Below are 25,300 nucleotides of genomic sequence, written 5' to 3'. Positions count from 1 at the left end.
AGATTCCCTAGGCAAAAGTTAGAAACGGAGACCCAAGACTGGAAACCCTGAGCAAATAAACGGTCTCCAGGTAATGTTAAGTGTAAACCCATGTACCCAGCCTGAAGCTTTTAAACACTTCTGCAGTACAGAAATGACACGACTTCTTTAGGACAATTTTAAACACTCCTTCCCTGCCTAAATTCTGACACTAGTATTATATACTCCATTAAATGTTAAATAGTTTTAACAGGACTTCAGAAAAGAAATCGTTAGTAATTCACCAGCGCCCTGCTGTATGGGCATTCAGGGATAAAAATGTTTTGCCTTGCAGTTAGCTGAATTTGTTCATAGTACCTAAAGCAGTCATAAACAAAAATTGCTACAAATAAATTAGATTTAAATCCATGCACAATTTTAAGTTGGATTTTCATCGAACAGCCGTTGAGAATATACTGCAGTCAAAGTCTTAATACCACAGGGTTTTTTCTATGCAAATACTTCTTTTCACGTCAGTGAAGATAATCCAAGTATGCAATCATTAAATCTGCATCCACTAATTACATAACTGCGTTTTAGAGTGGTATTATCCAGCCTTTCCCCAAAAAATGTACTTGAAGGCACCAGTATATGAACTATTGGCCTGTAAAATTTCAGTTCTTCGGAGCCATTAAGCTCGAAGTCGTGTCTGAAATTTCAATTTCTTCCTTGCACTCCTTGAAGACCATCAAGCAGCTCTCCCTACCCCAAACCTAATGAACAAATCAAAAACCAGACCCCAAACAAACCATCCAGTCAAGTCCTGCAGGAGCCGTGCTTGCTGAGCCTCAGCTCGCACCGACCCTCCATGGCCGAGTTACAAACCCCTGAAAATAGGGGGGGAAAAGGGAGAAACCCCCCAAGTGACAGAATCCTAACTACAGGAGCACTGTCTGTGCTGCTATAACAAGAACTGAGGTAACAGCACTGCGTTGTTTCTAGCTTGCTATGTTACACAGACTTTCAAATGAGTATCACCTCAACATTAAAAAAAAAACAAACAAAACCAAAACCAACACCCAAACCAAAAAAACCACACGACAAAGCAGCCCCCCCAACAGAAGAAAAATTAAGACAAGCTAGTGAGATAGGCATTGTTAAAGGATCTTTACAGCTGACTTCTGCTTTTTAAATTAATATAAAGGAATCAGTTTCTGGTTGTACTATTGTTTAATGTAGAAATGAAGCATCACAAAAAAAAAAAAAAAAAAAAAAAAAAAAGACCTGTTGTGCTTTTTGGCATTTTCCGCTGACCCCTGCAAACTGTACAATAAATTGTGTTCTCCAGAAACATAAAATTGAACTGGATTGCAATACAAAACTATTAACTGGTATAAACAAGTTACTGCCTCTATTATTAGAGTAAGCCCATTCAAAAAGGAAAAACAAAACAATAAAAAAAATGGCTGCAGCAAATAGTCAAGCATTTCTAGTTTTTGCTTGTGGCATCGACATTAATATTTGTATAAGCTTACTAGGTAAAGACATGCCATCGCAACTGCTAAAGAACGTTCACTTCCTAGTTTTGTATCTATTACATGAATATAATTTTGCACTGATCATACATCTAAATGAAATAATTCTACTGTAAAAGTGAATGCAGGGGCAGAAATATTAAATTAAAGCCACTGGTCCAAAAACTGTTTCTAGCAGGCTGGTCCACTTTTGATTTTCCTGGTCCTGTTCAGAAGATTAGCACTCTCGGTTGGTACCAAAGAAAACTAAGGTTGCTGGTCTACTGGATCTTCTATCGCTTATGGATGAACACTGGTCCAGTTCAGGATATTAAAACAACATACAGTGGCGACTTGCTCAACAACTTATCGTGGTTCGCAAAGAGTATGTTGCTCTCTAAAGCGGTTCTTTGCCACTTTTCTTCATAAGGCAGCAGCCAAGGCTAGGGCATTCTCCCTTTTCTCAATATTTACGATTAACTTTGCTACAACGCATACAGTAGAAAGACCTTTCTCGTATAACTTCTTATAGTACAGCATTTATTCTTTCTATGCATCAGAAGAAAACTCTTGATGAAACCTTCTATTCATAATAAGAATGCAACTCCTTTGAACTCAAACAGTTTTATTTAATGTTTTCTTGCAGACTTTCTGCAACGTTGCTTCTTTAGAAAGAAGAAAGAAGGGGTTTTCAGGAATACCAAATGAGCCGAACTAAACATGCCATACACATGCTGATAAGAATTTAACACACATTCATCCGTATGGGCACTCTTCAGTAGACTGGACCAGTGTTTCAATGCAAATTCCAGCCCCCAGAGAACTACATGGTTTAGATTTCACAGTATGACTTTTCCCCCTGTAACCTGGGGGAAAAAACCTTAACTGGTTAATTGACCAAGTTCTTAGCTGCTTTGTCCATCAGTGTTCTGAGACATCAGAAAAGACTGGACCACTTCTTCAGTGGATTGAGGGCTGGTGCTTACGTCCTCCAGAGCATCTGTCACTGAGAACTGCCGATCCCGCAACCGGTTCCAATTGGCCAAAATATTGTGGTACTCAAAAACTTTCTCATAGTTGCCAATGGAATTGTACAGTTTAATGAGACCTCTGTAATCATATTCAAGTCCACTGTATCCTTCGCCAAAAAGCTTCTTTCCTAAAGAAATCCAAAAGTAAACAAAATTAAGAGGCAGTCCACCCATGTGCTGCATCTTACTTCACACAGCATTTTCAAAGACAATACGAACCTTTGTGTTACGGCAGACCATCGCGTTTTTCTTATGTTAAATCAAGAACACAAGCAACATGTGAGCTTCCTGGACGAGGGTTTGAGTTCTATCTACCTTCTCCTTGGTGGGTACTGTAACTTGTCCTCAGGGACTCTACAATCAGGCCACGAACTGCACTGTGGCTTTACATACATACAACCTACCAGTCACATCATGAAGGCAGTCATTTTGTATCCCAATTTCACTCTGAATTCAATTTAAAGTGAAGTTGGTTTTCTGCCTTAAAAACATAAATTCTTCTGTAATGCACGGTACATAACTGTACGAAGAAAGATTGTCTCGAAACTGAGCTACAGCATGGCCCAAAGATGCATTTGATTTGGAACTCTTAAGTTCATTGCAAGTGATAATGGGCAAGAAAAACATTTAATGATCGTCAGGCTGATGGGCACAACAGTTTTCCATTTCTTTCAAAATTTAACCACATTCCGCACTTAAGTTCTAGCCCCAGCAGCAAAACCTAGTCTGAAGACGAACACTCAAGCTTCTAATTAGTTGGTTTCCACATGCTTTCAAGCGTGAATTCTGATAGAGTGCTGAAAATAATACTATTCCAAAATTCAGGTCCCAGAAGACCATTCAAGAAAAAGCATTATGTTTAGATTGAAAACACATACAAAATAAAACATCCTGCATTTCATTAAGCTCTTTACTAAAAACTTTAACATGCTTTTTAATAATGTTTCCTGTAGTATTAAACGCACTATATAGTCACATATTTTAAGAATCACCTACCAATTGCTATGGATCGCAAATAAAGCTTTTCAGCATTTTCGTATTGATTCATGTCATAGTTATAGAGAGAAGCTAGATGACCCACTGACAGGGCAACTTCATAATCTTCTTGACCTAGAAGCTGCTCCTTAATCTGAATTGCCTTGATGTGCATTTCTTCTGCTTCCTATGGGGATGAAATTCACATAGGTCAGTCAGACAGCACTCACCATGCCTCAGGAAGGAGGGGGGGAAAGGAAGGTTTGAAGAAACATAGTGGCTAAATAGTCTGTAACTATTTTATAAAAAGGCAAAAAGTAAGAAAGCCAAAAGCAAATCAAGTTTTCCAAATCCTTAGTTAAGTGGATCAGCAAATAGTATCACTTCCTCTGTTGTCAAACCTGCCATCATCCCGTCTCTCAAGGCACCATGCTTATTAATGGATTACTTTTGCGCAAAGCTTTGGAGAGCTGAAGTTTTCTAACCATAAAGCTACCAACTGAAGGTATGAACGGTGGACATGGAAAATCATCCTTTGTTGTGACAGATCTATAGATGTCTTGCAGATTTTAAGTCAAGGCTACTCCATCAATACAATCTTACCTTAAATTTTCTCATGGACTGATACAGTCTCCCAAGGTTGCCATAGTGTTTTGCTGTTTGTACATTAAACTCCCCGAAGGCTTTTTTAGCTAACTGGAGGGAGGACAGATGCAAGTCGTGAGCTTCTTGAAGTAACCTCTGCTCAGTCTCCTTGTTGTGACAGTCTATTGCAATCTCCTCCAGGATAAGTGCTGAGTACAGGAAAGAAAAACCAACGTTACTGTGTTCCAAACAAAGAGATGTTAACTGTAGGCAGCAGGGAGCCATCTACCCAAGACATCTCAGAAGACATCCGATCAGGCTTTGTGTTTATTCCAAACTGTTTTCAAACAGGTATGACCAGGTATCAAGCTCCTGCCATGTATTTCTCCTCTCCCTTCCCCCTCAAAGTCTTTCGGCTAAGTTTTAAAGAAGTTCTCTTGTATTTTACAAGTGTGTTGACAGAGAATATTGAAGACTACAGATATTCTAGAGTGACCTCCACATCGCTTCTGCTAGGGAACAGGATAAACAGATCTGAATGGCTGATTTCAAACTGTCCCCGTAACGCAGTGAAGGGTACTACCTTTAACTCTCTTTGAAGATGCCAAGAGAAGATGGTCTTCTGGGAGAATGTGAGTTATAATGCCAATAGCACGTTCAGCATGGAATCTGAAAGAGTTTAAATATATCATAGAATCATGTAGGTTCCAGCGCTTGACCACCCTTTCAGTGAAGACATTTTCCGCAATACCCAATCTAAACCTCCCCTGGCACAACTTGAGCCCGTTTCCTCTTGTCCTGTCGCTTGTTACTTGGGAGAAGAGACCTACAGCTGACTGATAAAATACCAGAAACATTAACACAATGAACAGATGCATTTAAATGCTAATTTGGAAGTCTGTATCGTTAAAGAACATTTTTCACCACTTACAGTACTAAGTTTGCTGCCAGTACCTCAAACCCTCGTACTCACAGTGCATTGTCAAATTTTCCAGAGCTGTACTGGTGAACATATGAAGAGTAAGCCAAGTCTTCATGAGCTGTGGCTACATGTATATTTTTACCTCCAAATACTGACTGCCGGATATCAAGAGCTGTCTGAAAGAGTTACAAGAATACCATTTCTTCAGTTAATACAGGAGAAAAGAAAAAAAAAAAATTGATCTCATTGTTAAAGGGTGATGGTGGGGGTGTAAATCTACCGGCTCTGAAATTCTGCAGGCATATACCTACATACTTGAAACAGTAAATACATAAAAACCACTTAAGAGTCAGGGGGAAAAAAACAAAGAGAAAGCAAACCCCACAGTTGGGGGTGTTTCAGTGTTTGGTTAAAGAACAAGCACTGTGGTAATGAAATCAACTGCTATCTGTCTTCGCGAATTAACTGCATGTGGGTTTCAGCAGAAACACCTGAGAAATTAGAAATATCAAGAGAAACTGAAGACATTGAGTCCGGCTTCATACCTGATAGATTGCAACAGATTGGCATATGTTGTCTACGTTGAGCAAGTAAAATCCATAGTCTAGTAGCGTATCAGAGTATTTGGGATGCTTAGCTCCAAAATGCTCCCTGTAGAAACACACTTGTATTACAAATGGAGGCAAGTTAAGTGTAATTTTAAACGTTTGTGGGGCTTTTTTAATGCTACTTACCGGGCAAGGTATACTGCATGTTTTATCAGCTGTTCAGCCTTCTTAAATTCACGTTTTACAACACAAGCCTAAACAGGTTGAGATGAAGCATGTCAAGAGATGCACAGAGAGCCCATCTCCTCCAGATACGGGCACAGTTGCTAACTACTATCTTTAATTTCAAAATATCACAGTTACTAAAGAACTTCCCTGTTATTTAAGAAAAGGGTTACAGATAACATTAGTAAATTTGTATTTTATTCTGCCATAAATGTCTAACTAAAGGGCTAGTACTGTACCTGGCCTAGATCAAACAGGGGAACAGGCCACCTTTTAATGGAATGCTCTCAGGTTAACTTTGTCACGACATTCACTTGAACCGTTGCAACTCAGCTGCAGAAAGGAAGAAGAAAAACCCCAAACCCCCTCCCTGGTCTGAGGTGGCCCAATTAAACACAAAGAACAAGCCATAAAGCTCATGAAACAGAAGTGGCTACCCAAGTATTCTAGAGGTGCTACCTATCCTCACCCATTCTTGGTAGCAATTTATTTACAAAAGAAACACGGAAGATTTAAAATTCACCTTTGAAGCTTGTCGTAAAACATCCACTACTACTTTTACAGGCAGGCCAACTGTGATCTCCTTCATAGCTTCTATACACCATTTATAAGCCTGTTGAACAGAGAGTTACCAACACAATGTTGCAACACTAAGAAAAATATTACTTAGCTCTGAAAAATATGCTAGCCATTTAATTACAAAAATTAAAAAAAAAATACTGTTTAATTGCTTATGTGTAACGAACTCGTTCAGCTATGTCTTAAAAGACAGACTTAAAGTGCTCTTAAGGTTAATACTGAATGTGTAAGTATTTTATACTAGCCTAAGGCACATATTATTACAATGATTTTTACAGACCAAAAAGTGTATTTTATAATCTTTAAGTAATCCTCACAATTCCTATTGCATAGGGCAACTTCCTCGTCAACGTACTTAGGTGCCAAAGAAAAACTGCAGTTTATACAACAGTTACGCTTATGACAGTTTTTATAAAATGGGTGCGAAGAATCATTACCGTGTTCTGCTATCTGTTTTCACCTATTGGAATAAGCTTCTTATTTCATTTACAGATGACCAACACATACTACAATCTATCACACATCATTATTTAACATTGGTCAAAACACCATTAAGAGCTGATAGACAAACTCAGAACAATACAAAGAAAAAAAAAAGTAAATAAATCAAGTATTCCTCTGGTACTGCCACACAGGTACCACAAAAGATGAGGAACTCCAGCTAGAAACATAGCATGAATACTGAGCCAGTCATGGAACATCCTAGCAGATTTCATAACCAGTTTTCTGAAGAAAAACAAAATCCCACTCACCTCATCATAGTGGCTCTTGGCAAAGAGCAGTGCACACAGCTCCCCGTAGAGCGCTGCTTTGTTTGCTTGCTGACCATGTTTTGCAAGTTTATCCATGTAAGACTGAGCAAGTTTGAATGTTTCTTCTCCCAAGTGATATTTACAGTTACCGTTTCGAACATGCAGCAACCTTAGGAAGATGTAAAGAGATCTAAGCAGTGTCTAAGCCATCTCAATACACAGCAGTGCCACGGATCTGCAGTTCGGTGTTATGCATACAATAGGACTGGGCTGTCATCCCAACGAAACTGCACTGTCTGAATTCAGCAAGACACAACTATTTACAGAATATCATTTCAGTACACCGTGCTTTGTCTCTTGCATGGCAAGAATTTTTACTGTTGGAGATGTCAAATGATTTTATGTCTTGATACAGTTTTGTATATCCAGTGTTTGAACCACTTTGGTGTGGTGGCTTTGTGTTTTATCCATTCTTCTCAATAATATCTTCTCATAAAATCCATTCTTCTCAGCACTGATAAAACCTGGTACTATACAGTATTAAATCCCTTCTACCTCCTTTCCAGAGCATGGTGAACTGAAACAGACACTTAAGTACAGACACAGCTCATTTTCATGCATCTCTGCACTTCTTCCTCAGACCTTAAGCAGCACAGTGCTTTGCAAGCAGGCACTTTTTGGTATGGGGGTTTAGAGCGGCGGGAGAAGGGGGTGTCTTCACAAGAGATTCAATCCCATTCATTCAACATGGTACCAGCGCTGACTTGGCACCACCACAGAAGACCTGCTCTGCTGACCCAGTTCACAACAACTCGAACACACCTCTCCCCCGCCCTGCCCCGTCTCCTAACCCGCTGCCTTTCCACGTCAAGGATTAACACAAGCTTCATGGAACAACAGCCGAATGCAGACAATAGAACACAGCCTTATTGAAACATACTCTTGTTTCTCTAGAGAATTAACAATTTCAGCTTCTGGCATCTATTTAAAACAAAAGTAAAGGATTTTTTCTTTCGTTAGCGTAGGCTGATGCTTATTTACTTTAAAGGCATACATTAGAAATGTGTGTATTACCATATTCCAAGCCTAAAGGGCAGAATTGTATTCCCACCCATTGCAGGCTGAGGAGAGACAGCTGTTCCTTCTCTACTGCAAATGCCTGCCATCTAGCACACACGAAATTTTGGTAAATTAACATCCATTGTCCCTCCTGGAAATCTGTTATTAGGCAATGAGCAATAGAGATTGAAAAACATCAGGCAAGCCTTCACAAATCAGAAGGACAACATAACACAGGAAGAGAAATACACGAAGTGAAGCAGAACGCAATGCTGTGTGGCAGAGGCTAAAAATCTTATAATGTGAGCTAATGAATAGGTACGGCATTTTATACCTTTTGTGATACATTATGATACATCTTCCAATAAACTGCTTAGGGGGGAGGAAGGAACAAGCAAGATTTTTGATCAGATGTTTCTCTTCTCTAAACCTCTTTCCTGTTACCATGTACTCCTACCAGAGATTTAAGTTATTGTAGCCATGCCTCCTGCAATAGCAAAGTAATACATCAACATTTACCCTGTAAATTCAGCCGGCCTCTAACATAGCCTCTTCCTATGCTTTCCCATTGAAATGTATCACAAAACTCAAGCACTAAGAAGAAAGGAAATAAAGTTCACATTTTCACAAGAAGCGGGAATTTCACATTTCACAATAGCGGGAATAGCAGGCAAGCACGCAGCAGATGTGTATTAGCCATGCAGACAGAACATCAAAAGAAAAACCTTCAAAACCCCCCTGAAACGAGCTACATAAACATCAGCTTTCCAATGAGAAACAAACACAGCAACATGGCTGAAGAACAGGGGAAAAAAAAAAGCAACAGCCACATTTTTCCTTAAATAAGGTTTGAGAACTAAACACTACGTAGGAGCGCACTCTGTTCTTGGTCAGAGGCAGCAGAAAACTATCTAACATTCAAGCAACAAGAGACAGGAACTTTAAAGAAACCAGAGAGAAAAACTAAGCAATTACAGTTTCCTTAAAGAGGGAAACTCTTTCGCCTACACCATTCAACTGGGAGCTGCTATGCAACATCAAAAATACGAAGCCCAAATCCCATGTAATGGTATAAGCCAGTAGGGATAGTACTGCAATTTAGATAAGCGCCTGGGAAAGATAATATCCAGTATCTGGATGCTTCAGTGATAGTGTCTGAAAACAAAGAAATCAACCAAAAAACCAAGCTAAACCTAACCCAATCCTCTAGGATAAGCAGAGTTTGTGTGATCCAGTTTTGAGTAACAAAAAATCCTTTGTTAATCCAAAGGAATTTTAGAAGATAAAGCCAAGAGGAAGAAAAAATGCCCTAGGACATTTATGCTAATAGCTATGAATCTTCTTTGATGTCTGCAATAATAGCTCTTGGGGAATAGCTCCCCTCCCCAAATAAAATCATCCTCTAAGAGCATACAAATGTAGCCATGTTACACAGCAGCTTAGGAAGTCTAAAAACACCAGAAAAAGCCCCAAAATCAGCAAAATGTGAGATAGTGAAGTGGGTGAAGTGGGAGAACCACATATTTGTGCCTTACTGTTCACATACAATAATGAAAGCAAACCAGAAGGCGCGCACCACATGCAGGAAAGTAGTATACAAGCCTGTAGATATCTCAAGTCTTTCATTTTCTCAAGTTTCTCCATATAATTTACTACTGCCAGTACAAAGAAACACCAAATTATGTCTAAATAACACAAAACTTTAAATGTTTTTTAAACTGCGCTCTATTAATAATGCAATATATTAAACTCCCAGAGATAAGACTTTCTAGTTTTTAGAATAAGAGCAGCTCTTTTTTTAAGAGTGTCATATTTTCAAAAGCTGGACTTAAATTTTGATCTTTAAGATCTCCACTGAACTCCAGTGCAAGCACAGTGGTAAGAACAAGATATTCCACAGTCGGGATTAGAAGGTAACAACAAGAAGTTTATCTCACTGCCTCATGACTTCAAAGCCGAGTATAACTACAGTGCTCTCCCACAAAAAGGTGGTTAGATTTTACATACTCAGCACTTCTGAAGTGTTTCAAATCCTCGCTATTTGATACATTTCCAAATAAACGATGCTGTTATTCTATTTTTTGGGAGATGCCTGGACATAAAGCAGCGTCTCCTCATTCACAGCACTGCCCAGAGGGACTTGATGTCACACGCAGGCCCATCAGCCTTCATTACGAGAACAACGGCAGTCTCTATCCCAACAGAATTAGCATCTCCAGTTCAGAAGAGCTCATTCGAACACAGGATGGTTTTTCCTAGCACAAAACTAAAGTCTTCTTTCTGTAATTGTGTGGGCTGTACGCTGTTGTCCAACAGGGAGAGTCACCTTTTTATTTTTCCCCCTTTGTTCACCTTCTTTCCTATTTGAAGAAGGGGCAGGAGTTTATTTTGTAGGCAGCTTCTCCAGATTGTCAAACAGCCCAATGCAACCAGGAAACTTTTTTTTAGATTAATTAGAAGGCAAAGGACCAAGTACTAACAGCTGTAGTACATCCATAGTTCCCCAGTTCTAGGAAGGTGTATATATGTGTGCCCAGTCTTCTCCTGGCATCATCTTATTTCTGGAATGAAAGCCAGAGGTAGCTGCCAGGGCAGAACAAGGCAGAGCAGCAACCGTTGCCATGGCCCTCTGCTTGGCAGATAAAATAAGCAGCTACTGGCAAAGCCTATTTACTCTTCGTATTTGTCCAACCATAAACAAGATGCAGGGTGGGTTTTTTGGAGCAGTTTTCCAAAACAAGTTTTGCCCTATATTCAGATAAATACAGTATATACTTTGTGGTTCATTACAACAGCTAACAAAAAAATAATCCTATTTTAACTATGCTCACTAGCACACAGGTATTCGAGCGCATACCTGTAGCATGCAAAAGAGGTCAGTTGTTACTGACAAAAACAACCTGGCTACTTGCTGCAGACTGCAGCGGTACAGCACACACCTAGAAACACAGAAGGAAGAGCAGAGCAACTAAAAACTAGAAGTGATAATCACCAAGGCCTCTGTGAATGGAATTTGAACCTCAGTGGATCCCACTACAAGCCCGAAGAAACAAAGCAGATAAACCCAGATGCCTCCTAAAAGCAAAACTTCTTTTTCCAAAAGTTTAAGCTGTGGCTGAAGGTGTCCGCAAGAACTGTGCATCTAGATATTTACCTAATCACGTAGTTAAGTAGCTCAGCATGGAGCTAGAGAATTCTTTGGATCTGGAATCAGGAAACCTATGTTTTCCTTTTATTTCTGCTCAACTGTATTTATACCAGTTGTGTTTGGATTTGGCAAATTCTTCTTGTAGTAAATATAATTTCAACAAACACCAACACATAACATTCCTTCATGTGCAAACACCCTTGGGAAAACGCTCAAGGTGCTGTATCATTACTGTCCAGCACCTGCTACCCATGACACCACGCGGAAAGGCAAAACGGTAGATTTTTTCATTAAACTCTGCTGCCAGCTGACAAGTGAAACCTCAAGGATCAGCGTAAAACAAGCACCTTCTGATCCTCAGCTCTAGCCAGGAAAGCACTGTGCTGCACCTGAATACTGAAGGGAGCATCTGAAGCTTGATGGCTCTGGGGCAGCTGGTAACACATTAATGTGTATTTCACAGTAAGACATACAAGAATTAGAGGTGAGCTCACCTTACACAACATTCTACGGCACGAAACCAATGAAGGATTTCATCATGAAGGGTGCATAACTGAAGGCAGGAAAGAAATACCTTCTCAGCATCACTGTACCAGCCTGCATCTGATAGGAACCCCCCTGGGGAAAAAAATAAAATAAATTTAAAAAATCAAGGACAAACAGAATTTGAGCAGCAGAACACCTTTTTAAGAGAAAAAGCGTTTGCTCAAGTCTTGGAAGAAGACTATTTATTTCACAGAACTGCATACTACATACGGAAGCCCTGTCCAGGTTAAACCCTGCAGTGCTGAATTGAAAAGGGTAAAATGTAAGAGTAGAAAAACTCTCCTTCAGTTAAGGATGACTTTTTGGTACTACGTAGTTTTCCTACAGTTTTCTGTCAAGAAATACTTACCGATACTAAAATTCTGCAAAGTTTTAAGGTTAAGCATTACATCCGCAAATAAATTTTAAATCTAAAACATCTGAAATACCAAAGATAAGCCTATATATTCTTAGAAAGAAAAATATATTGGATTTTAATAAAGACACCAAGTACTTTTCTGAAAGTTACATTCAAAAAAACACACGTTGTTTAAAAGAAATTACAGGCATTAACATGAAAAAAATTTAGCATTAGTTAACTGAAGCTTGCATGAAAGAAAGTATCACACTTTAAACGGCCTATCATCACCAGTTACCTAAAACAAAACCGATCTGGATTGCTTTTTCTTTCACAGCAGAATCCGATTCTGCTATGTAGGAGCACCGTCTACTGAATGAATAGGCCAGTACAGAAGCAACTTTTACTCCATGGTCCATCAAAGCCTGAAAACAGTGATGAAGCAGATGTCTGAAACAAAAGAAAACAGAATTTGATTACACATGAAGTTTTTAGAACACTGCAGTCAGTTGGCTCTTGAGTGCCATGAATTCAAATGAGTAGTGATTCAAAGAAATAACTCCAACCCTCTCTCAAACCAAAACCAGATGAATACAAGTATAATTGTCGATCTCAAGGCTAATGGATTGCACTTGTTGGATTATCCAACAAATAAAGTGAGTGTACACAAAGTTCTTTACAAGGACACCCTCCAGTGCAAGCAAAACACAAGCTACCCACACCATATTAAAACTGGAAAACCACTTTTTTAGCTAAAACTTAGAGGAAGGGAAGCCTTAAATCCACCCTCATGCCACAACTCCCACAGAAACTGCAGATAAATGCACAATGACAAATCCATTAACATCACACACACGCAAACAATGGCAGAGAAGTATGTCTAAGACTCATAGCTTATCCCGGTTAAAAAAAATCTGATCTAAAAAAGTCAAGTTCTGAGCATAACACTACAAATTGGAATATTTAATGATGGGAAAACTCTTTAAACTGGGGCAATCCTACCAGCCTGATAACCCTTTACTTAGGATTTGCTACAACAGCAAGAAACAGGTACTTTGCCACTGCTTGGGGAATGGCTGGGCATTGATCAGTTGGTGGTGAGCAACTGGGGATTTTTTTTTTTTTTTGCATGTCTTGTTTTTCTTGTTTGTGCTTTTTTCCTCCCCTCCCTCTTTTTGTTGTTTTCTTTTTCCTTAATTATTAAATTGCCTTTATGTCAACCCACGAGTTTTCACACTTTTACCCTTCCAATTCTCTCTCCCATCCCACTGGGTGGGTGAGCGAGCGTCTGCGCGGTTCTCAGCTGCCTACCGGGGTTAAACCATAGCACAGCAATAACAAAGAAAGCACTTTGGGGGCCAACTACCACAGATGACTTGGTACATTTATGCAGAAGTTATGATGGTTTTATTTTTTTTTTTTGAGACAAACAGAAAGATAGAAACTAAAAATAACTTCAAGTTACTTGAAAGTTCACCTGTAAATCTAAAGAAATATTCTTATGGTTAACAGACAGGCTAGCAAGGCATCTTCCAAATTCAAAACCTAGATCAGGAGGTAAGAGCTGAAACCAGCATTATTGATAAATTAAGATACCTACCTTTTATCTAAAGCTCGTAGCACCTTCGCAAAAACTTCTAGCTCGCAAAATTCACTACCCAGCTGGCATAAGCGACCCTGTTGGTAAAGCTGAAAGAAAAATATAAATAAAGTTTAAAATTTAAGACTGAGTTCTTCTGGGAAATTTAACTTAATAGTAAAGAGGACTTCTGATGAAATCTAGACTTAAAAGTATTGAAATACACCAGACTAAGTAGCAATAGCTCCACTATCTCCACACAGGAGGAGAACTTTACTGTTTAAAAACCAAGCACACAAGCCATGAGAGCTCCATAAGTGGTTTCAAGGGTTTTTTTAATCTATGAATGTATTTTCAAGTGTCTATGCCCACCTGTATCACCAAAACACCGCAACACAAGGTAGAAAGCCAAGACAAAACCAAGAAACCCCTGAAGTCAGCAAAAAAACCAATAGCTTCTCTGATACCAAATGCTTTGAAAACATGTTGAACTGACACAGAATCCAGCATCCAGCACTGCAAATAGATTTTATATTATATATAAATAAATATATAACTAACCCTCAAACACACAAGTTATGCAAAAAAACCTCACCAATACCCAGAGCTAAAGACAGGCATAAGCCCCAACACCATTAGTACCTGAACTTACACAAGTAATTCCTGTGTAAGTAAATAGGAAAACTCAAGTGAATCTGTTCATGCATTTATAAGAAGCAATGGCTAGTTTTATACCCAAACCGATTTGTGTCTGCAGATAAGCAAATATATCAGTTGACTTGTTCATTAAAAAACCCACCAAAACCACCATGGATGCAGTTCTTTATGCAAAGCACAGTTAAGTTGCAGAACTATCTGCCATGCTATGCTATAAAAACGAAGAATTTACACAGGTACAAAAGTGACTGTAAAAACGTAGGTCAGAAAAATCCATGGTGGGCTATTAATTCCTGGTGTCTTGAAGCCCCTGAACCCCAGGTACAGCACTGGATCCCACAGGACTGGTGCAGCACAACCATGCGTTAGTTCAGGTGTTCCAGAAAAAAAAGCACACCCCTTTTGTTTTTTAATAACAAAAATAATAACATCTTTCTATGAGGCAGTAACTCCCCAGGGAAAAAAGGAGAAGCCAGTAACTCGCATCTCACAGGCGCTTCTCTTGAGAAGCTGCACCTCAACACAGGCCAGCCAAGATCCATTCCTGTCCTTTCATGGGCACTGCACAGCAGAGACACCAGAAAACTGCAGCTTAACAGCAGACGCAAACCAGACTATACACTTGCATTTCATGCCATCGTGAGCATGCAGGTAAAGCGCTGCGGTGTTGCACTCCGAACAGTTATTCAGAAAACCCTGATCTGGAGCCCATATGCTAAAACATGGAACTGCACACTGCCAAGGCAGGCATGCCCACACCCAGAGCAAGCCCCGCGCTATCTAAGCGGGTTTTACAGCTACCAGGCACTTTGACGTGGAGTGCAGCTACCCTTACTATGTGAGCAAGAGCAAGGCCGACAGAACACATTATTTAGAGATGCTCAATTACAAATATAGATTTAATGCAAGTGTTAACATTGCTCGCGGGTTTAATAACTTCTAAAAACCTGTTATTGGTAAGCACCTTGGGTCTGGTTCACCTTTTTCTTCACAAACACTGGGAGCAGATGAATTCGTGTTCAAAACACAGCACTGATGCTGAGAACATCTCCAGCCAGAAATTTACTTTTAGTCAATTCTTATAAAAGCACAACACTGATTTTACAGCACAGCAAGTTTGTTATTTTAACAACAGAACCTAAAAAAAAAAAAATACCAAAAATACTTTGACCTAATAATGTCGATTGCCAGAAATGAATGTTTTCCTTTCAGTCGTTTCTTTCACTGGCAGGGGGAAGTCTTTTAAAAAACAGCACACGTTTGCATGCAAAGTTACTCCTCAGATAAAACAGTGCCATGTCCCTGTACTTCAAAGGGATCAGAGTTTCTTCTGAAGCTATATTCTCCCTGGCAGTGGAAGAAAATACAATCTGGTGTATTTAAAAACTACAGTCATGGTTGAGTGTTCTCATTTTCTCCCACACGGCTGTCTAACGGTAACTGTTCTATGAAACCTAAAACACATTTTCTGCAATCAAAAGAAGAGGTTAGTACATCTTGCCTAGTATTCCATGCTCAAAACTGAACAGGGATACCTTATCAATAATTGATGATACCATTTCTGGAAGAAACTAAGACACATAGCCAAGCTATTTTACTAGAGATTTAAGACAATCAAACAATTTTTTTGATTGTTTGATCAAAAAAACAAAATCAAAACCCCAAAACCAAATGTTTAAAAATTAGGCTTTCAATCAAGCCCATTATAATTTCCTCTTATCACCTTGCAGTGTTAACTACAAATCCCAGATTACTCTGGTACTAGTTTACCAAATACTAACCCTAGTAAGACTTCTTCAAATTAATATATTTAAGAAGTTAAACACATTTTGTGATGTGTTCACTGTTACATGCGATTCTTAAATTGCTAATAAATAAATGCCCTGGCTGGGTTGAAGGGGAAGCCCCCAAACTACACTCGCAGTTTTGATACGTCAGTTATTCCAGGCACATGTAAAATTTGGCTTATGGCCCAGAGGTCCGAGCCTGTTATCTGCACATCTCCTACCCCAATTCAAAGGTAAACACTTGCACCATTTGGGCATGCAAAAAACCCCAAACACAAACCAACTGATTTTTCACAGGTATAACCAGAAATACAGAGAAATACAGTATTCCTGGAACGTTTACCACACCATTCACCCCTTCCCTCGACATACTGGCAAACATTTTAAGGAACTCACTCAGCTTGGAGTCTTTTGAAACTGTTGTAGCTGTTACAGCAATATTTTCAAACAAAATTTGACATGGAAATAGTGAGTATACGTCAAACTGTAAAGCAATTCCAGGAGATTCAGTAACGCTTATTTGTTCATTGAGAAGCAATTGCAAGCACTGAAGAAATGGTTCTCTTGTTAAAGCTCCAGAGAGACAGAATTCCTGACCACAAGCCTTGCTACATAACACAAAAAACAAAACAAAATAGTGATTCAAGAAAAACATGCCCTGACAAGAATGGCAGAGGTTTGGACTTCTGAAGAACCATTCTTTTCTTAAGAAACAAATGTCTTTTAGACACAAACCTAACCTATTTGGAGCTTAACAGAGATGTCTTTTTCTTTAACTATGGAAAAATTAATGAAAGCCTGCAATACAACTTGCAACTTCATCAGCTCACGCTGACACATCAGTTCTGGCACTGAAGATGGGAATCAAGGTATAAATTTAATATACAGCCATATTATTACATGCACGCACAACCAAACTGTTTTGCATAGCTGTGAGAAAACCACCACAATCCTCCTCCAGGACCAAAGGCTTAATATTTAACCCGTAACACATCCAACTGAACATTCAAAGGCCGCGTATAGTGGAGTCCCCAATGAAACATATTAGTAACATTAACCTGTAAAATATCTCATTGTGGGTATGTAGTTCTGTTAAAATTCTTGTCAGATTTCTTGCTCTCTGGCTAGATTAAGCTGAGCTCTAACTGCTTCCTAGCAACCCCTTGAAAATAAAGACAAAAATATGTTAAATTTCTAGCAAAAGCAAAGCCGTAACACAAGAGAAAGAACTATAAAATATTTGTGTCACCAGCATTCTCAGCTGTTTCACTGTGTACAAGCACAAGATAAAAGACTTTCTCTAAACCTAATGAAAATAAAAAAATCATTTTTAAAGCAGCTGGAGATTAATTCTAAGCAGTTGTAAAAGGACCCTCTAAAAGACAAACTGCAGCATACGCAGTTGGAAAACTATGCCCTTATTGCTCCAGTTTGGAAAAGGACTGAAAAATTAATGTAGATATTTCAGTAAGAATTAAAGGTACAAGGAATTCCCCAGCACTTTTAGTAAAGTCTAATAATGTAATGTGGAATATCATGCCAGATGTGGGAAATGCTATATACTTAATCAATAAACATCAGTATTTGAGAAAAAACTTCCGATGTAACCACAATCTTCCTTTCCTACTTAACAAGGAAGGAAGGAGGAAGTTTCCTGAGTGTCAGTAGTGTGGTGTTGACAAATGATTCATTAGACATGGGTAGGGGGGCAACAGCCTTAGAAAATAATCTGCTTGAAATTTAGGTACACTTCATTCTTTTAAATCAATTTCAAAACCACCTACAAAGCCTCTGGACAAGCGCTGGTTCACATGGATATTGTCTGGGGCATTAAAAAATGCAAACTTTACAGCTTTTCTTTGAAAACATACTGCCAATTACTTTATGAACCTCAATCAAATAAATAATCAAGGAAAAAAACCCCAACCTTATTGAAAAAGCTTAACTTTAGAGACAACTTTTGGAGCCTACCACTTTCACACACAGCACACTTCCCATCTGCCCATTCATGCTGCTTTGCGTATCATAGCAGCAAAGTATTTTGTTTCACGTCTAAACAGAGTCCAACCTACGGGATACGAAGCCTTACAGTCACACACATACATGATTCTCCGCAGCAGTAATGGGGAAACCCAATTTGCTTTGAAATTAAATCAGTACAAAGGAAACGAAATGGAAATAGGAATTATTATTTCAGCAGCAGCTGAACACCTCGGTTCATGATATGACCTCATTATCTGAATTAGGATGAGTTCTAGTGTCTAAGTAAGACTCAACAACAACACTGATAAAAATGGGGAATCAGGATGAGAAAACATGCCCCATAGTTAGAGGTTCAAAAAGACCAAACAAAAAAGAAAACAGAAACCCAGTTACATGAGTTAGAAGAATGGCAAGCAACGACAAGAAGTTTCAAACCAGTAAAGACATAAGGAAAGACGCTTCTAATCTAAATTTGGACTATAGAACCAAGGCACGTGTTAAAAAGTAATAATTGGAAAAAACCTCATGAAGTTTCACTGCGAGGTTTTAATTTAAAAAGGTGATACAGAGATACGACTTACTTCAAGCAGTACTCAGCAAGTCCTAACTGCACTGAAGTCTAACCAGATGATCAGAACAGTTGTACGTGTGTGCGCGCACACGCGGAAATCATGATCGTTCCTCACACATACACAATTAATTTCTGTCCCCCAAAAATAAAGCAGCATGAGTATAATTAAGTCTCTGTGAAGTCACACTTATCGGTCACAGCAGAAGTCCTATAAAATCCAATCCATGTGCTCTGGGATTTTTTGCCTCCCTTGTAACACTGCTCGCTTGTGACCTTGTTTGCATCACTCTGGTCAGAAAACCTCAAAATCAAAGCAGCACAGCCCCACTCCATTTCACGGGTAGCTTATCCCCATCACTCATCAAATTACCCAGGAGACCGAAGCCTTGGGACAAGCTCGTTCTATTCTAATTTACAGAAATCATGCTTCCAGTGATTCTTCATCAGTAAAAAACAATCTCTGCTGCAATGCAGAGAATGGATTTTCTATTGCTTGTTGTGAACAGTCAGCAAATTCCTGTTTATTCATTTTGTTTGGTTCAGATACCTAGATATAACACCAGAGCTTTTATTAGCCATGCTTGTTCTTTTTCAGATTAGCAGAATACAGTGAGGAGACATGATATTGCAGCTACACTCATTAATATAGAAGTTGGAGCTATTGGGATCTAAACTCAAAATCCAGTATTTTGATTGACACCAAGGTAGGAGCACGGCAGAATTATCTACCACTTCAAAGAGAATGTGTGATTATAACCTCTTGGATTTTGCCTAAAAATTTTAATGCATAACAAGTCAGCATGGTGCAATTACTAAAGGTTACAGGTCTGCACTAATAAAAACAAATTAATGTCATCTTCAATTGTTCTTGTGGTTAATGATCTCATCAGAAAACATTCAAATAACATTGGACCCAAATGGGCCAAATTTTAAGAAAAATCAGTGTAAAAAGAAAAACACGCAGTCCAGAAAAGACTTTCCAGATGGAGAATAAATATTGGATGAAACTCCTTGTTAGCCAGCACAACTCGAAGATCAGCCTGCTAGTGCGTAACTGCAACAAATACCTATGGCAGAGAACACTAAAGCTAATGAAGCAGTATCTCTTCAGAAGCATCATGAAACCAAATAAATGAGATAATTACACATAATAGCATATAAAGCTGAGGCACGGGGAAAGAACTGAATTCTATGCAAGACATTAACTGAACAGTCATTGGACTGGATAGTTCAACGTCTTATTTCTGTCAACAGAAACTAGATTCTTCACAAGAACTCCCTCCAGCAGAACACTCTCCCCAACAAACTACAAAATATAATACTTTGATTTTCCTTTTTTTAAAAAAAAGTTCCAGTTGTCACCTATTTTTTAATACAGAATTTTGGCAATTGCAAATGCTGCCTACCTGCCAGGCATGTCCTATTTTAACTGAGATCCAGCATGTTTATTTCTTTGGCTTCTAAAAAACTAGGCATACACCTACCCACCCACCCCCGCAAAAAAAACCAACAAACCCAACAAAACCAAGGAAAAGAACCTAGCTAGTTCTACTAGCAAACAACACAACCAGGATATACATACTGGCAAAGACACAAAGGAAACAAAATATGGTAGGTGTGCCCGTTTTTTTCCCCCAGATGCAGTTGTTACTCGTAACAATACCAGTTATTAAGCTCTTCAGAATACAGCTGTAATTAATAAGATATTTAAATACTTTTTAGCACAAACACAGACTTGAAAGCTTCCGGGACATCCTTACAAGCATTTTGCTCTGCCTCTATTATTTTTCCAACGGTTGCAAGGAAAAGTAAAATGCCGCTTGAAAAAACAACAACCACCCAGTAACACCCTGGTAGACCAGTACAGGTTTGCTGTTTTCACTACAACCATCATTATTTGATATTGCCTTTTTTTAAGCTTTAGTCATTGTTTATGAATGCTGCAGAAAGGTAACCGTGCTTAGCATTTGGAACCTGCCTGCTCCCATCACCTTGTAGCCAAACCTACTCCCTACCAAGTCTGCAACACAGAACATTCTGCAACTATCCCAGGTTGAATTCCTCACTGCAAACTGTAAATGCACTGGTTTATAAGGCATGTCCTAGAAGTTAACAATTCTGGAATATGCAGAATCAAGAGTAACTGGATTTGTTAAGGAACGGGAAATAAAGGCAATATATTACAACAATAGAGCCAAACACTGGATCAAAGGGTACCCTGGGGGAAAACCTAGGACCAAGCAACTCTTCTAGCATTTTCCTCCCTTTGAAGTAAGAGCACATTGACTATCTCTGCTGCTGTAACAGTATCGCACCCTGCCTATGTCATCTTCATCAACGTGAATGGGTTGGCAAACTGCAAGATTTGTAAATATTAAGCACGAAGGCTCGTATCAATGAGTCTGGTAAAAAAAGTTTCGCATGGCCACAGCCAATTAACATTTGCTTATCAAAACAAAAATTGACTGATACTACCTTTTATTTTTTTTGAAAAATCAGTAACAGTTTCCCCAGCATCACAAACCATGATTAATACCTGGATAACAAACCATTAGTTACATGTGAAAGACCGCAAACACTTTTATTCCTTTTGATAATCTCAGAAAGTGATTCTCTATCTTTCTAAAGGTCTAAATGCAACTATTATTCATCACATCCTCAATTACACATCACTTTTCCTCAGCTGTATTTAAAGAGTAAGTACTATTCCATCTGATTCTATCAACTAGCTCACACCCCTCAACAGAGCAGCAACCACCACCACCACGTAGTCAGAACGAAGATGTAAAAGTCTCATACTTTGTCTTAGTTTAAAGACTGTTAGTGACTTCAGAAATTTTACTTCTGCTTTGAAGAACTTGATGGTCAGGACGTTACTGAATGTGGCTCACCAACCTGAAATGGCATTCGATACCCACAGGGTTTTGAAAATCACTGTATGCAGAACCGAAACAGTAAAACAAGCACCACACAGAAGAGTGGAAGGAATGTCCAAAGGTGCGATGCTGTCCCCAATCTAACCTAACCAGCTACATCATTTGCATTGCAGTAGCCAGCCAAACACAGAAGTCAAGAACCAGTTACGGAGTGTTGCACAGGTGCACCGAAAAATGCAAACGCTGTTCCAAAAGACTTGCAATCTGGGCTAGGCTTCGAGGCACTCACTGCAGGCAGACATCTCTGCATACAGAAAAAACACCATTTAGTAAGGACTGAGGACTTCCTCTCAGCATCCCACCCAAGGTTTAGTTACATTTACATGTAAGCTAATTTGAATGTGACTATTAAAGAGTATAGGCTCTCCTACACAGAAAAGATTTAAAAAAAAAAAAAAAGAAACAGAAGTGAAGACGTGGAAGACCAGCCTACCATTGGCAGCAGTGGCAAAACACTCACTGCACTGCATAGCCTAGGTTTATTTATTCTGTAGGTGGACGTTTCATAGATGTCTATTTGTGAAAGAAATATAGGTTCAACTCACGTATTTCAGATTATCAAACACTGTCCTGTTTCAAACACAGAAATAATAGGAAAAGCAACGCAAATTACTGTCATTAAGAAAAGTTATATGGGCTAGCAATAAGCACAACAGAAACATTATTTTGAGGACAGGTACCCAAGCACATTTATCATCATCTGCCCAACGAGACAGCGTACCAATGTGCACAAGCAGAACAAACAGAAAGTCTCTTCAGAAGTCAGACATACCGCTGGGTATCGTCACAAGGACTTTCTGTTTTCATGCTTTTAAAAGCCACAGAGCACTATCCTTTTGTGTGAATGAACATCAGGACAGGCAATGCCAAGAAAGTTTATTCATTCATGGCCATACCTACTGGCAGTTAAAAATAAACCCCAAAATATTCTTCCACGTTGTTAGTTCCATACCTTTAGTCTTTATGTGACAATTGCCATATGTCAGTGGCGTCATGACCTGTGACCATGCTCATACGTGGTAGAAAGGGGCTTCCACAGCTCTCAAATACATAAGGCACACAAATAATGGCCAGTACACAGAAACGTACGTGCCTCTTCCAGCAACGCAGAAGCAACTTCCCCGTCCCTGGAGATCAGCTTGCCTTACAAATATTACTACTCTGTATGTGTAATGGGCCACTACCCCTGGCTCAAAACGATTTGTCTAAAGAATTACTTCTTTTAGCACATCCTAGATTTTTAGAAATTAACTGGCAGAAGAAGGAAGGGTTATCTCCCATCTTAGGTTTTTTTTTTTTGGGGGGGGGGGGGGGGGTGGGGTGGTTTTTTCTTCGTTTTTTTTCACATTGTTTCGCTCCTGATGAATGCTCATTTCAGCCGTTCCGCACTCGGATGAAATGCCTATTTAGTGGACAATAGGAATTAATGGACCATCTCAGTGTACCTTCTACTCTAACTCTGGGTATTTTCGAGGCAGCTGAATGAGAAACAGCCCTTTCATGAAAGAATGATTCCAGGCTAATAAACTATATCATTAAAGGAGCCCCAATTCTTTTCATCTGGCTCCTACCAGACCATTAAAGAGGCTAGAAGAGCACGGCAAACTCAGCTCCCTCTACCACTGACATCACCTTCTCCAACACATTAAAAGCAAGAGGGGGAAAAAAAAAAAAAGGGAAAAGGAAAAAAAATAATCTATTCCAACCGCGAGAGCTGGCTGCCCCCTGCCCCCCACCGCCCCCAGCGCTCAGGCGGCATCTCCCGCCCGAGGGCCTCCCCCCGCGGCCCCCGGGCCAGGCCCCTTCCACGGGCCCCCGACCGCCCCCCGGCCAGGCGCCCGCGGGCGGAGGTAGGGGGCAGCCGCAGGCCCCCGGCCCGGCCCCAACCCCCCCCCCCCCCTCCAGCCGCGGCCCCACGCAGGCCCTGGCTCCCCCCGCCCGCCCTTCGGGCCCGGCTCCGCGCCGGCGGGGGGCGAGGCCCCCACCCCCTCCCCTCCGAGCCCCCCGGGAGAGGCCCGGGGCCTGCGGGAGCGCGCCCCCCTCCCCCTCCGCCCCCGGGCCGCTTCTCCTTCCCGCTCCCCGGGCCCGGCCAGGCCCGGCCCCGCGCGGCCCCCGCCGCCCCCCCCGCACCTTGTAGTACACGTCGAACTGGATGTTCTCGGGCAGCGAGCGGATGTCCCGGCGCCTCGCCCGCCCGTAGCTGTCCACCACGGCCGAGATCGCCGTGTTATAGAGCGTCTCGGGCACCCACTCCAGCTCCACCGCCGCCATCTTGGGTGTGCGGAGCCGCCTTCCCCCACCCGCCTCCCCCCGCCCGCGCGCCCGCCCCACCTCCCGCGCCGCCTCCCGCGCCCGCCGCCGGCCCGGGCCCGCCGACCCCCGGGGCTGAGGGCGGGGGAGCGGCCGGGCTGCGCAGAGGGATTGAGAGGGAACGCGGGCTGCGCGGCCCCCGGTGGCAGCGGCGGGGAGAGGCGGAGCGCGGCGGTGCGCGCTGCCTGGTGGCGGGAGGGCGGCCCGGCCTTCAGGTGACCGCCATCGTCCGGCGCCTTCCCCGGAGCCAACGCGGGCCTGGGGGGCCCCGCGGCTGAGCCCCCCGGCTGCCAGCCCCAGGGCGGCCCGGGCTGTCCCCTCGTCCCCGGAGAGCCCCGGTGAGGGGGGCCTTGGCGGGCGCGGCCCCCGCGGTGACCGGCTGAGGGGGCGCTAAGGTGACCGCGGCGCCCTGCCCGCCCGGGGGGTCCCCAGCTTCTGCCTCACCAGCTGCTCCCGCCCCAGCGAGCCCCTGCCCCCGGGGTGGCGCTGGGCTGGGTCAGTGTCTCATACCGGGCCGTTCCAGGCGGGATTTTCTTCCTCCTGTGGCTCCCGCGCCCCCCGCTAGGGCCGGCTGGGGTGGGACCGCTTGGGGGAGCCCAGGCTGGGGGCAGCCAGCGGCTCAGCCAGCCCCGCGCAACGCGGCCAGGACTCGGAGGTTACTATTCGGTGTGGGTTTTGATCCCACGCTCGGTTCGCATCGCTCAAGTTTGGCAGCTTCCAGCATGCTCTTGAACAACTTTCGTTCAAATAAGGGTTAAATACTTTGCGTTTTTCAAACTTTTTATCACACACGTAGATAGAGGAAACCCAAGCCCTAGATGTACTAACCGTGCTAAGAAATATTTCTCCTTCTGGCAAGTCTTATTTTGGTTTTCTTAACTTATGTAGGACTGCGACTTCAGCTTATTGTTCATTCCTTTTTATTTTAAAAGTTACAGGAGGCAGAGCTGCTGCTGTTTCACTTTGGGGATTGTTTTTAATAATAATAAATTGTTGCTATTCCTCCCCCTGTTTTGTGAGAGGACCTTATTCTTTGTCCTTTACTTGCAGAAAGAAATGTTATGGGGTGGGAAGAAAGGAATGCCACATAAACAGACCATGGGAAATTGCTTTGTCTTTTTGTTCCTTTTGCCCATTAGTGGCTTCAGGTTTTTCTTTTCTTTTCTGAGATGGTGTGGATTTTTTTCAGTTGAGGAAAGACAGCTGGTTTCTATTGGCAATTAGCCCTCCAAGAGGCAGAGGCTGTTTACCCCAGTTCCTTTCTGGAGAGCTGGTGTGGAAGGGTTGGAGGCCTATCA

The 25,300-nt window shown here is 41.2% G+C and overlaps 1 protein-coding gene across 1 annotated transcript; it reads right to left on the bottom strand.

The window, feature by feature from the left end:
- Nucleotides 1-2,080: 2,080 nt before the first annotated feature.
- Nucleotides 2,081-24,004, bottom strand: APPBP2 (amyloid beta precursor protein binding protein 2). The gene is made up of 13 exons (XM_055719739.1): nucleotides 23,823-24,004; nucleotides 13,780-13,868; nucleotides 12,478-12,629; nucleotides 11,791-11,914; nucleotides 7,090-7,258; nucleotides 6,282-6,371; nucleotides 5,720-5,787; nucleotides 5,531-5,636; nucleotides 5,037-5,161; nucleotides 4,647-4,732; nucleotides 4,082-4,272; nucleotides 3,500-3,665; nucleotides 2,081-2,631 (listed from the first exon to the last, which is right to left on the bottom strand). Exons 1-13 carry the CDS (start codon nucleotides 23,961-23,963, stop codon nucleotides 2,378-2,380), a joined length of 1,761 nt encoding a protein of 586 aa, XP_055575714.1. The 5' UTR covers nucleotides 23,964-24,004; the 3' UTR covers nucleotides 2,081-2,377.
- Between the last annotated feature and the right edge of the window lie 1,296 nt (nucleotides 24,005-25,300).

This window comes from Falco cherrug, chromosome 1 (genome assembly GCF_023634085.1).
Source record: "Falco cherrug isolate bFalChe1 chromosome 1, bFalChe1.pri, whole genome shotgun sequence".
In the NCBI taxonomy this organism is placed as follows: Eukaryota; Metazoa; Chordata; class Aves; order Falconiformes; family Falconidae; genus Falco; species Falco cherrug.
The sequence above is the reverse complement of the archived record's forward strand: the minus strand, read 5'-3'. Positions and strand labels throughout refer to the sequence as shown.